A 14,086-nucleotide genomic window follows, 5' to 3' on the forward strand; every position below is an offset into this window, starting at 1 on the left:
ATACATTCTTTTTTTTTGAGAGGCATTAATATTTCCACCACATCTCGAGTTATGTTTTGTTTTAAATAACATTCTGTGGAAAAAAAGTTTTTTTTAATAAATTTGTTCGATAGCAAGAAATTAGAAATAATGCACAATAATAATATTCTGATCACATTACAATCTCAAGCAGTGTCTTTACTGACATTGTTGTCTCTTTGCAATTTTGCGCAAAAAAAAAAATCATTATTAGTGTTAAAAATTGCAGGTGAAATTATGCTACAACTGACTGAGGGACAGATGTATAAAAATCTAAAATGAATGTTGACAATAAATATTGAAATGTACTTTGATTATTCCACTCCTTGTTTAGGTTATAGTTTTAAAAAAATATATTTTTTCAGGAAGGAATCAAAGTTTGAGAGAACTTTTTTCATATATATATATATATATATATATATATATATATATATATATATATATATAAAATTATAATTATATAATTATTATTATTATTATTATTATTAAACTGTTGGTTTTTAATAAAAAAAAAAATCACCTCATGTGACATAAAAGTGCCCATAGTTGAAGAAACACCCACACACGGATGATCTACAGATATAAGGTCGCTCTAGTAGGCTTATGTATATGATAAATTGCTTCACAGGTTCAGATAACACTGACTGCCAGAGGATAAGTTATAAAATTTCAAGAGACATCATCTAGATGGATGATGATGACTTCTCTGAGACTAGTCACTTCCTGGCACTGAGCCATTGATCACATGACACCAACTGGTGTGAAAGAAGACCTTAACAAGCACTATCACACTGACAAGAACAGAGCAGGCACAATAAACAAGGTCCCAGCATCTCTGGTTTCTGCAAAAGTCACCTTATCAGCACAAATGGATCACACCTTTGTACAGTGTCATAGGCCTGAAATTGAATTTTGCCTGCTATCTCGGTAAGGGCTACTATTCTGGATTAGTGTTCAGATGACACATTCAGTAGTGGATGGTTAGAGAGGTGTGAAAAAGCACATTCAGTGAGAGAGATTGAGAGTGCGAGCATCTTTTGGCATGCAGCAGAGCAGTTGAGTGCAGATGACAGACACAGAGAAGAGTAGCTGAAGAGCGTTGATGAGATCTGCCTCGGTCTATATGCAGAGAAAAGGAGGAGGAGGAGGAGGACAGGAACCAATCAGAAAGCAAAATGCTCATTCCAGTGCAGCTGTTTCGTTGTCGTGTTACAGGGACAGAAACAATGAAAGTCGAGGTCAAACTCAAAAACTTGAATGCATGATGGGGTAAGCAGTCAGGCTCATGCTGTAAGAGTAAATCAAAAGCAGCTGGAGCACATATACACACGCGTCTCTCGTGTGTATATATATTCAGAAGGAAGGAGATTTGAGAGTGCAATCCTTTGCTGTGGCCACAGGCCCAGCCCATCCCAACCCCCATTTCAACACTCACCCAGCAAAGGAAAAGAAGCTAAAATGACCAAGAAAGAATTTACAAGAGACAAAACAAACAAACAAACAGGAAGGGACGGTCAAGCATTTGGTTTAGTGCTTATCTGTTTTTCCAAAGAGCCTGTTTGCTGAGAAAAAGTCATGCAAATCTGAATTGAGAAATTGTTTGTTTTCATTTTTGTTCTTTGAGTTACTTTCTCTCTGTTTTTTTTGCATGGATACAGGTAAACGTTCGAGTATATCGCCCACTTTTGGGAAATGTGTGTTTGTTTAAAACTGATTGAGTTTTTTTTTTTTTTTCTTCTCTTTGCTCTGGATGTTAGCATGTCAGATTACTATCCACTGTCTCCCCCACGGTGTCCTTCAAAGAAAAAAAAAGCTTGATGGAAAAACTTTATCATTAAAAAAAACTTCTTTACTCAACAAATATTTCCCAAAGATGTCTGAAATGAAAATAGAGCTACATAGAAAGACTTGAAGCAGACAAAGTGACAAGATGCAGGAAAGGAGAGGAAGTAGTTAACAAAGCAGTGATGAAATGATGACTTCATGTTGAATTTGTAAAAATACATTCAGAGAGGTTTATGCATAAAGATTGTGACACGTTAAAGAGCAATTCTCACTCTTGATAAATGGTAAATAATGAAACTGGACAAAAATGATCATTTTGTCTTAAATTTGACATCATTTATATTTAGAAATGACTGCAAAGTGCTTTTAAGAGTGCTTTCTAAGTCCATTTAGAGAAATACAAATCATACTATGAATACTGTTCTGTTGTATTTTATATTAATGCAATTCAACTCAAAACTGAACTTGAATTTTTCTACACTTTTCCTCACAAAGCAACTTTTCTAAACTCCAAAAGCTGAGTCATTTTTTATTATAACAATATGTGTATTTTGTATTTATATTCTTTTTTCCTAATATGACTAATGCTTTATCTCACATATCGTCATCATTTAACTATAGTGATCTTTATGCATTATTATGCACTGCTTAAAATGCTCTGTATTATCTGATGGCAGAATTCACACAGTGACAGAGACTATGAATATGATTATTTTTATCAGATGGTAGTAATCAAAGCTAGGAAAACTTTAATAAATTAACATCACTTGGATCTTCCCACTTTGATAAACTGACTACTGATAGTGAGCATCTGTTTTAGGCAGTAAACCATTACCATACAAGGCAAATGCTTGAGCAAATGAGTGAGATAAACATGAATCTATCAGTGGCAGCACTGCGCCTCTTCTGGACCTCTGGGTTACAGTGTAAACCCATCTTACAAAACCTAAAATGAAAACAAACTTGATCCGTAGATCTGTCAACATTTTTTAAACAAACATCTGTGTGTGGGTGAGACAGCTGTGAGGAGGGGGGAGGGGAACGCATGTTTTTGGAGAGCTGTGATGAATGATCGATCTAAATAAAAGTGTTTTCTTCTCTGAAGATTATTTTTAAAGATATTTACTTATGATGTATTAACATATACATCATAAAGGATATCACACACTAACATCAGCTAAATGTTTTTGTAGTCTTATTTCTAACATGAGGTTGACAGAATGATGTTTAAAGAAAAAAGTGAATGTTTGGTTCACAAATCTCAGTCAAAGTCAAAGAAAATTAGTGTGAGAACAAGGATTAAGAGATGTATAGAGCTGGAAAAAAAAGACTAAGTGAGTAGAGTGGCACATGTCACCCACATAAGCACAGTACACACACACAGAGAGTGAAAAAATGTGATGACAAATGTACAGATACACATGAAGCACGACACAGAGCAGTCAATCGCAATGATTTATGGTAACATTTCTTGCCTGAAATAAAAAAAATACCACAAAGATGGAGAAAAAGCTGGGGAAAAAAATCTAGTATTGATGAAGAATCAGTTAGTCCACTAATTCCAGAAAAAGAAAACATACTGTATACCTATAAGTTCTTAAAATCTTAATAAAAGAACTATTAGAGTTTATTAAATAAGTATTTTGGGTTCAAAATAAGTTACAAATCGGTTCACTCAAATTATAATTATTGTTCTTTAAATTCAATTATAATTTCATCATCATTTATTCACCCTCATGCCGTTCCAAACCTGTATGATTTTATTACTATCGCTGAACACAAAGCTGTCCAAGCCCAAACTCCTTTTTTCCATTTAATAAAAGTGAATGGTGACTATATAAGGACTTTCAAGTTTTTCAGTGTTTAATTACTATTATAATGCTTTTAAAGAAACTCTCACTGTATGGAAGAGCAGTGTGGACATTCTTCAAAACATATTATTTTGTGTTCCACATATGAAAGAAAGCCATACAGGTTTGGAACGACGTGAGGATGAGTAAATGTATTTTTAGGACACAATTTACATTTTTCACTTGACTGTCACTCAATTGACAGCATCTGTAATTTCCGCTTTGTTTTTAAAACATTATTTTCAACAGCATGACACAGATGCTATCAATAGAGCTGAACTTGTTTTAAACCCTTGTTTTGATTCCTTTAAAGAATGATATCTAGACATATGGTAATGTACTACTTTGATAGAAAAATGAAAGACTGTTTGTTAGTTTAGAAGAGTTTAGAAGATGCCTACAGAGGAGAGAACAGGAGATAGGTAAAAATAGATTTGAGCCATGAACCGTGTGAATCATGGGACAGAGAAAAAGATTTTGAGGATCTGTGGAAGGGAGATGCAGTCAGAAGCACAGAGACATTAGAGGAAGCTTTCACACAGTCTCATGATGGAAAATACAAGATGCATTATCTGGAAAAAAGTAATAGAGGGAAAGAGAATGGAAGAGAGAGAGAGAGAGAGAGAGACAGAGAGAAATGTCAGAGGGAGAAGAACCTTATAGGGCTTATACTCGAAGGTTTACCCCTGTGTAGGCTCAAAAGCCATAGCAGTGCAGCACATTGACTACCTCTGCTTACTGTAAAACTTCATCTTTTTAGCAAACCACGCTTGACAACAGAAGCCTCTCGGAAAATAAATGAATGCTATGTACTCTCTGTATTCTCTCTGTGGATGTTTGGACTAAATACAGGTTCAGCACCGGAGCATTAATCAATGTCCAGATATTTATTCTAAATTAAATTATTTAAGTGAAGTATTACATGTAGTCATGCAATTATTTAATTTACGTTAATCATCTATAGATCTCTGTGATGCAGTTAAAATAATATTGTCTCAACCAATCGCATGGGATTGGGGGAGGGACTATGTGTTTGTCCAACCGATGGTTTATGCTCATGAAATTTGATCACTTACTATTTTTAACAACAAAACAACAACAACAACCACTTCAGCTTTAAAAAAAAAAACAGATTCGAGTCAAAGAAAAAAAAATTCAAATGTGGTTTTTTTACACATTCTGTTGTAGAGTATCGGTTTAGTTTTAGACAGAGAGAAGACAGAGAACGGCTTATCGAGAAACAGGGATTTGAAAACAAAACCAACACCTTCAGACAACAAAGAGGAACCCAACAGCAAGAGAAAAGGCCCGACACAGCAAGACAGCACACAGAGATCGAGAGAAGGAGAGGAGGGACTCGGGAAGGAGACACAAACGGCGGCCCATAGAGAATCAGTCAAAGCCAGACAGGCTATCTTGCAAAGAGCCACTCAATCACAGAGAGACGACTACAGAGAAGGTTTCAAATACAGAACAGAATTTCCACGGCACACACGGTGGGGTGTTGCATGTGCTGCTGTGTGTGTGTGAGAAGGAATGCCTGGTGCAAGTGTGAGTGTGTTTGTGAGAGATCATGTTTTGTGAGTGTTTAAAGTGTGTCTGACACAGGTAGGGAAAGCAGGGAACTCACTCCCGGGAGCGGCGCTTGCATTGGCAGTGGAGAGAACTACATGAGTGGGGGTAGAAATATTGGTTACGTCATGGAGCTGGCTGAGCACTGAGGATCGACGTCTCACTGCACCCTGAAACGAACCACTTCTCTTGAACGTACTCACTACCTCCATCTGCAGGAGAGAGAGAGAACCACATCATATACACACTTCACAGTAAGAAAGAGAGAGAGAGAGAGAGAGAGAGAAAGAGGAAGGAGGGAGCAGAGCGAGAAGAAAATATGCTTGTGATTATACAACCGGTAGGAGTTAGAAAGCTAAGTTGGCATTGTGTACTAAGCGGTACATCTTTTAACATTAAGGTATAGTTCACCCAAAAATGACAATTCTGTCATTATTAACTTCCCCAGGTGTCATTCAAACCCATATGAGGTTATTTATTTTGCTATGGAACATAAAAATTGATTTTTTCCAGTCTGTTCCTCACACAAAGCTGTTGAATTGAGTTGTATGGACCACTGTTATGCTGCTTTTATGGTGTTTTTGTCCTTTTTTTAGGCTGCAAAGATGTGGTCACTATGAACTAACATAACTATTCTTCAAAATGTCTCTATTTGTGTTCTACAGAAGACAGAAAGTCACACATGGAACAACATGAGGATGAGTAAATGATGAGTAAAAGTTTTCATTTTTGGGTGAACTATCCCTTTTAAGACCTGCAACCAGGATCAAGGTGGAATCAAAATTGACCCAAATTAATTTCTTAGAACACAGTCTTGGTCTTATTAAGATTATGCATATATTACAAGTCTTTATGATCTTTCATCAAAATGTAGTAACTTGCTCTGCCACTAAAACATCTTTTCGCTGACCACCAAGAACTGTCACATTAAGACCACTTTCACACGATTCAATAATTTCCCATAAAATAAAATAAATCTTTAATATGACCTTCACTCAAGAATAAGTAAATGGTTTGCAAACGTTCACTCTGAAGAAACACACACTTAATTTGTCAGTTAATTTTTAGGATTATGTTACCTTCCCCCCCACAAATACTGAGAACGGATGTCATTGCGGTATTGTTTTGTTTCTAAATGGCTCCTTTAAGTGATCAAATAGACACAAGATAAGTTCTCAAAATATCATTTTGCAATAAAAGCTTACAACAAATGGATATCTCTGCAACCACACCAGACACCACCTGAAATGCTTCACTTTTCTAAAACTCACTGAATCAATTTTACATGCGAGTTGAACCAGGCCAAACCAAAATGGGAAATGCCGTAAGAATTTGCAATCATCTTGCGTAAGGCCTCATTGATAATTAATCTGCAAATACCCTGTGTCAAAAACACAACACTGAGAAATGGAGGTGCTCTTCTCAGTGGAGCCATGCTGGATGAAAGCCGTGATTAGATTAGGCTGACTGATGATATGAGGCCAGCCACTATAATGTGTGTCGTGTTTTGCCTACTCAGTGTCGAGCAGTGAGGGAATCGATGGAAACCTTGTAAGAAGCTTTACAAGCACTTCAGCAATCTATACCGGGCACTCCAAATTTTAAAGAAATATCTTTATAATGCACTACCATCCCATCAAGTCTGCTCACTGATGGTAAATATGAGCAAGAACATGGCCAAAAAGAGTGAGTGCTAGAATGGACTTAGCATATAAGTGTTTGTGCTAGCATGTGCATGTGCTTTGAGAGCATTAAATCTCTTTCTGATGTTGCAGTGTTATAAAACAACGGGCATCACGGCCCACTTACTCTATACATTAGATAAACTTCATTGTCATTTATGTGCCTACTAGCGTAGTTCTGCTCAGGAAAAAAATTTCAAAGAAAGTCCACCACAATAGATCCTTCAACAAAAGTCATGGGTAGAGTCCGGACTGAGAACTACGATTAGCATTAGTACAGTTCCACTCAAGGAAATTCATTCAGCATTGGCCTCAAATCAAACTACTTCAGTAATTAGCAAAAAACAACAACAATAACCCTGTGAGCTGAGGTTCCGTGAAGGTTGAAAATTGTAGAGAAAGAGATAGTGAAAAGGAATGGACAGAGAAACAAGAGAGTATAATAAACATTTGGTTAATTATAGATAACAGATCAAATCAAAAGAGATTTTCAGCAGAGCCTTTGAAATGAGCAAAATATAAAAGGCAATATGCACAAATATACTAGACACATGACCAAGTTCAAGTAACAATAAGTATTTCTAATCTACTCTTCTCACCAAAGTCTCCAAAGTATTGTAACTAAGGTGGACACATGTATTATAATAATACAAGCCTTGATGCGGAAGTCTCAAATTCAGCAAGAATAAATTACTTTTATTCAGCGAGGACGCATTCAATTGATCAAAAGTGACAGTACAGACATTTATAATGTTACAAAAGATTTGTATTTCAAATAAATGCTGTTCTTTTGAACTGATTCATCAAAGAATCCTGAAAAAAATGTATGACGGTTTCCACAAAAACTGTATAATAACATTGATAATAATATGAAATGTTTCTTGAGCATCAAACAGGCTGACAATTCAGCTTTGCCTTTACAGACTATATTATGCCTTTACTTACTATATTAAACTAGAAAAGTTATTTTAAATAGTAAAAATATTTGACAATATTACTGTTGTTTTTTTTATCAAATAAATGCAACCGTGCACTGTAAAAAAATTGATTGCTGTGATGATTATTTATCACAACTTAAAATTCTAAATTAGAAGAAATAATGTGTTGTTTCAACTTTAAAAAGTATGTGTTCGTGCTTGACTTAAAACTAAGTTTTTTATCTGTTATAACTAATTGCAGCAATATTTTTTTACAGTGTGCTGAGCATAAGAGAGCCTAAACTTTTGAACCCCAAATTTCATACTTTACATAATGTTGTGGTGTCTAAATTCACTTTTAGAATTTAAACGAATTTAAATTTACTTAGACAAAAAAGTATAGAACTTTAATATCAACCACAACATAAGTAGTTATCAGCTTATCGCATTGGCCAGATCTTTAAAATCGGCGCATCCCTACACTCAAACATTGTTCAGATCCTCATCAAATCTATAAAGCTCTATAAAGTCTGAGGAGCAACATTCTCAAGTCCCATGCAGCGCGCCAGGATGCGACTGATTCTATGCTGTGACTCTGAGGCAAATGAGTTACTAAGCAATAAATTAGGACTTTAAAGGACTCAAGTTACATAATAGAGTGACAAAACAGAGCTCTGAGCACGGGAGGGGGGAATGTTATAGATTCTTGTTAGGGGAAATCTATACTCATTTAGAGAGGGTCCCAAAAGTGGGCAGCAGAGACAGAGATAGAGTAGCGAAGGAGAGGAGGAAAGGGAAAAGGAAAAGGCAAGGATGAGCTAATGCTGGTGACTCAGAGAGGGTCTAGAGGGAGAAGAGGACAAAACCAAAGGAAAAGCAAAAGAGCATTCTTTGAAGAGACTAGTTCTACTGTCTGTGGAAATTATCTTATGTGACTAGTGCTCGAACTAGCTCTACCACAGCGATTGGCTGATCAGAGGTAAGGGGTCTCATGCACAGCACCTGAGTCTGGATACGGTTAAGGCCTCTAAACCAGAGGATCTGCCCCCTGCGTAGCTCTCTCTCAGCATGGTCGATCTCCTCCTCGTCCTCGGCCAGCTCGTCCTCAGTCATATCGTCTGTCCCCCGCCCCTGGCCCGCCTCCTTCAGACACTTCAGGTGACTAGTGGGCACTGTGGCGATCACCTGAGATGAAGAGGAGAATTAGTTTAAGAGGAGTGGAATGACCGATATGACTGTGGCCATTGGTCGATATACAGTAGATAAAAATACATGGGCAAAAATACGTAGACATCCCTTCTAATTAGATTTACAAGTCAGATTTAGCCACTGAATTAGACACGCCCCCTCATTCCAAAGCCCCGCCCTACAAAGATAAAGCTGAGATCCTCTATAGCATATATTGATCACTGGAATAAATTACATTTTAAAATATATTAACAAAGAAAATGGCTATTAAAAGAGAAAACTATTTTAAATTGTAATAATACTTCACAATGTTTCTGTTTTTGCTGTATTTTTGATCAAATAAAAACACAGCCTTGTTGAGCAGGAGACTAAAAAAATCCCAATTTTTTGAATGGTCGTATATTGGACATTTACAGTAACTGTGCGTGCTCCTTTTCCAAATTTCATCCAGTACAATTATAATAATGTGTTTTTTTGCTAAATTCACTTTTAGTATTTAAAACAACTGATTTTTGTTTTATTTGACATTTATTTAGACAAAATAGTCAACAAAATGGTGTTAAAAATATTTTATCAGACATATATTATCAGCCGTAACATCAACATGATTATAAGCTTATCATACTGGCCAGATCTTTAATATTGGCGCATCCCTAGTGTCAAACACTGTTCACCTCTATCAAGTCTGAGGAACCACATTCTCAAGTCACATGCAGTGCCAGGATGCGACTATTGCTATAAATCTTCTAAATAAAAGGAATTGGTGCTTAAAGGGATAGTTCACCCAAAGATGAAAATTCTGTCATCATTTACTCACCCTCAAGTTGATCTAAACCTGAATGAATTTATTTCTTCTTCTGAACACAAAAGATATTTTGAAGAATGTCAGTAACCTAACAGTTGATGAGTTGATTATTTTCCCCCCATACTATGGAGGTCAATGGGGCCCATCAACTGTTTTGTTACCCATATTCTTCAAAATATTTTCTTTTGTGTTCAGCAGAAGAAAGAAATTCATACAGGTTTGGAACAACTTGATCCACTTCATCTACCAAGCTCTAAGCTTCCTGCTGCCCATATATGGACTGCCCTGCGAATATGCAAAGTGATTGACAAGCAGAAAGTACTTTTAAAAAACTTGGTTTTGAGTAGTTAAATAATCTGTGGCACATAATATCTGTCAAGTAATAGGGATATTTTCTGAGTACCATTTTATTAAAAATCGCTTTAACGGTTTTGTCATTCTCGGGTGCTTAAAATCAAGCATACCATCCTAGGACAAATATTTTCAGTAAGATGAGAACCAAAGAGCAAGTCCACCAATAAAATGCTGTATTGAGTCTGGTGTGGAAGAACTTGAACCCAACTGAACACCCGTGGGATGAATTTGGGATGAGCCAGACCTCATTACCCAACATCAGTGCCTGATCTCAATGATGCTTTTGTGTCTTAATGGGAGCAAATTCACACAGCTATATTCCAACATCTAGTAGAAAACAAGCCTTCCCTGAAGTATAGAAGCTGTTATAGCAATAAAAGGAGCACTAACTCCAAATTAATGTTTCTTGGTTTGAAATTAAATGCATATGGCACATGTGAGTGTTGAGTGGGTATCCACATATTTTTGGCAATATGCTGTCACTTACAAAAAAGTGTGCTATTAGTATAGTTCTTATAAACTAAAAATAAGAAAGTATACTTTCAATCTACTTATTATGTACGTCTTAGAAATATCCTTAAAATTACATTTAAGTATACTTGACATATACTGACAGAAAGTAAGTATATTTGGCCTATACTTGTCCTCAATCTTTTGATCTAAATACTTAAAAGAATAATTAAGTGTTCTAAGTATACTTGGCTTGTAATGGTATACTCTTTTCATTGAGTAGCCTATTAAATACTATTTTTTCCACATAGATTTACTTATAAACTAACATTATTTGAAAATATTTATTTATAAAGAAAATATGTTCCTAATTCTGAGAATGTGAATTTTTGTGTAGTCCACTGGAAGCGCTGAATCCGAAATCGCGCCCTAAACCCTCATTCACTATTACCCACATTAGTACACTAATACTGTTCACTTGAAGGAGTGGATGAAAAGGAGTGAGCGAATTCGGGCAGTCGTTGAGCGTACATCGGTTGTGCATTCGTCATTGCAGTGCAATGTGGGATTGAATAAGTGCACTCAATAACGTCCACAATGGTTTCAGACACCACTAAAAATGGCTGTTCCCTCAAATATTCTGCTGGTGCTGGCTGTCAATTAAAAAAAAATACAAAAACGCTGGCAGGGAAAGATTTGAAGTACAGTTAAAGATATATTTCATGTATAAAAATGAATACCTGTTCATATGTGACAATATCAGCCAATTAATCAGGTTCTTTTGGGGAATAAAATGTCATATCTGTGAGAATTTTGAAGATCTTAAACTTGAAATGAAATGAAATATTCGACACCTTCAGTCAGACAATGTTTGATAGTCGCTCTCCTTATTCGTTCTTTGACTTTTACTCTCCTACCTGACCCCACAGCAGCTCTCCAACTCCCACGAAGAGGCACCACAGCCACTGCTCCATATTGAGAGGGGCACAACTGAAGGGCTTGCCCCCAAACTGCACAATCACAATCTGCACACAGATCAACAGCAAACAAGCAAACACCATCAACACTCAGCACAGCCGAAATTTAGGCGCCCAGCACATCAGTCACCTGCTCGTGTTACCTTTCATTCAACCTCATGGAGTCCCAGACGGAACTTTTATATTTCACACTCTTTTTTGGGGGAATATCTGTTAAATGGATTTAAGAGTTTCCAAACAAATTAAGTGCAAACTTCGCCCCACAGCCGATTTCAATAGTTAAACTAAATTTCAAAAAAAGTTCAGACTTCACAAATTCAGTTCAGACTTTAGAAAAATCATGGATAGAAATGATCGTGACAAACAGCAATACTATCTTTAAGGTTGTGCTACCAACACTATGCTAAGGTTAAGGTGAGGGTTTGGGTTTAGTATTTACAGTATTTCATATATGAAAGAATCGGCTGTGGGGCGGGATTCGGCTTTTCTGGTTTAAAAAAACAAACATTTATGTAATACACTGTTATTTGTAGCTGCAAGCATTATCAAATTAATCAAAATTTACTGAGTACTGAGTACCAGAGTACTGATCCTTTGGAAGTGCATGCAAAGTGGATTTGCTTTCGCAGAGCAGAAAACATTGTCTTCTCGAAATGTCGATAACATGAAGCAAACTCTTCCAGGCCTCAGCTACAACTACAATGTCTGAGGGCTGGTCAAAGCATACATTGATTACTGATTATAACTCCATTCATCCATTCACTTTGATCTGTGAAACTTTGGGGACCTTTTACATTCGCAAACAGCTATATTACACACTACATGAAAGGTAATATCCAAAAAAAACCATAATGGGGTACTTTAATAAATTAATTCAAGATATATTCTCTGAAATTCTTCAAATAAATTCATTTAAATGATTTTTAAAGGCAAACAATACAAAAATGCAGTGTATTTAATAAACTAACACACAGGGGTGAGAGATATGCAAAACTTTGTTAATGACGGTGTTCAAATTCTGCAGAAATCTGGAGGGCCTGCTCATGGAGCACAACATGAACTACAGTAGCTCTGACCTGCACTCCAAATGTTCCCAGAACAATGCTGCAGAAGATAGGGTTCCCGAAGATGCCGTCGAACACGTTCCTTTCGCCGTGAATCTTGCGAGCGTTGATCTCGTTGAAGAGCTGCATCAGGACAAATGTATTGAAGATGATGGTGTAGTGTTCAGATGGGGGGGAGTGTAAGGGTGCATTACGGCCGCAGTCGATGTTGAAGATTTTCTCTCCTTGGGATAAAAGAGATGAAAGCATTTGTATTAAACAGTTCTTAAAAAAGGTGCACTCAGTATGCACTCATTGTTTCCCCCTTTAGATCACTCACTTATGCTTTTATTGCTCTCATTTGTAATTTTTTCTTTAAAAAATGCATCAGCTAAATGTTAAGTTTCTGCTAAACCAGTAAAGTTTCTTCCTAATTCAACATATCAATAATGCAAAACAACACATATTGATCCTTAAACTCTTTGTCCTACCGACAAACAGCAGGGTGAAGATGATGACGAGCTGATAGACTCCATGACCCAGGATGTTCTTCATCATTGTGAGCGAGATGAGAGGGTTGTTGCGGCCGTAAGGTTTCCTAAGCAGCAGGGCTTCAGTGGGCGGCTCAGTGGCAAGAGCCAAAGAGGCAAATGTGTCCATGATCAGATTGACCCACAACATTTGTACAGCTTTTAGTGGGGAGTCCTACACACAAACACACACAGATTACAGATGAAGGTACTGAACTACACTTTTTACCAGTGAAGAGTATGCAGTAACACCAGCCTCCAGCAGGGGGCTCAGTGTCTGATTTAACTGCAGCTTTCTTTTGCTATGAGCTTGAGAGGTGCAATGCAGTCAGTTCCCCTAACCTGCATGACACAGAGCTATCAGCGATCTTTCACATTTACTGCAACTCTATGGGCTAAGACAAATGACACTGATCCAAGGAGTAGATTTAGGGGGGACGCAATGTTTAAAGTGAGGGAACTGCCCTTGCCCTGCCTTATCATTTGTTTTAAACCAACATTGAATTTTTTTTAATGGAATATTGCAGTACTTATTAAAAATTATTTATCAGTGCACATCATTTTTTCCCCTTGTAATCTTTCATCAAAACAACTCCCCCCTCCCTCTTGCAGTGGCATTTCTTCTCTTCTCTGTTTGATGTGTTTACTGGCGCAAGGGCAGGACAACCTGTCACTCACATGAGATCGACAAATAGCAAACCATAACAATCCAACAATGGGCAAAATCACGCCCTACATTTGTTCTGCTTTGAGTCATTATACTCAGATACAGGTCACAGTATTTAAACTATAAATATGACATAAAAACTTAAAAATGTAAATAAAAAATATAAAAATTGAAGTTGAAATACTAAATATTAAAAGGTAATTCGAAAAATGCACAATACTATATTTGCATATCACAACACTGGGGTA

The 14,086-nt window shown here is 36.6% G+C and overlaps 1 protein-coding gene across 5 annotated transcripts in view; it reads right to left on the bottom strand.

Annotated features, from left to right (window-relative positions):
• atp2b3b (ATPase plasma membrane Ca2+ transporting 3b) overlaps positions 1-14,086 on the bottom strand; it is a 62,753-nt gene that overhangs the window by 7,679 nt on the left and 40,988 nt on the right. For 2 of the 5 annotated variants that reach the window (XM_084098023.1, XM_084098022.1), the window contains 5 exons: positions 13,133-13,346; positions 12,675-12,886; positions 11,539-11,646; positions 8,827-9,009; positions 5,284-5,437 (listed from right to left, as the gene is read on the bottom strand). In XM_084098023.1, coding sequence (XP_083954149.1) covers positions 5,284-5,437; positions 8,827-9,009; positions 11,539-11,646; positions 12,675-12,886; positions 13,133-13,346 — 871 coding nt within the window. The remainder of the gene's footprint in view (positions 1-5,283; positions 5,438-8,826; positions 9,010-11,538; positions 11,647-12,674; positions 12,887-13,132; positions 13,347-14,086) is intronic. The other 3 variants (XM_084098021.1, XM_084098020.1, XM_084098024.1) reach the window with 2 other exon arrangements.

This window comes from Abramis brama, assembly GCF_963993115.1.
Source record: "Abramis brama genome assembly, chromosome: 22".
NCBI lineage: Eukaryota > Metazoa > Chordata > Actinopteri > Cypriniformes > Leuciscidae > Abramis > Abramis brama.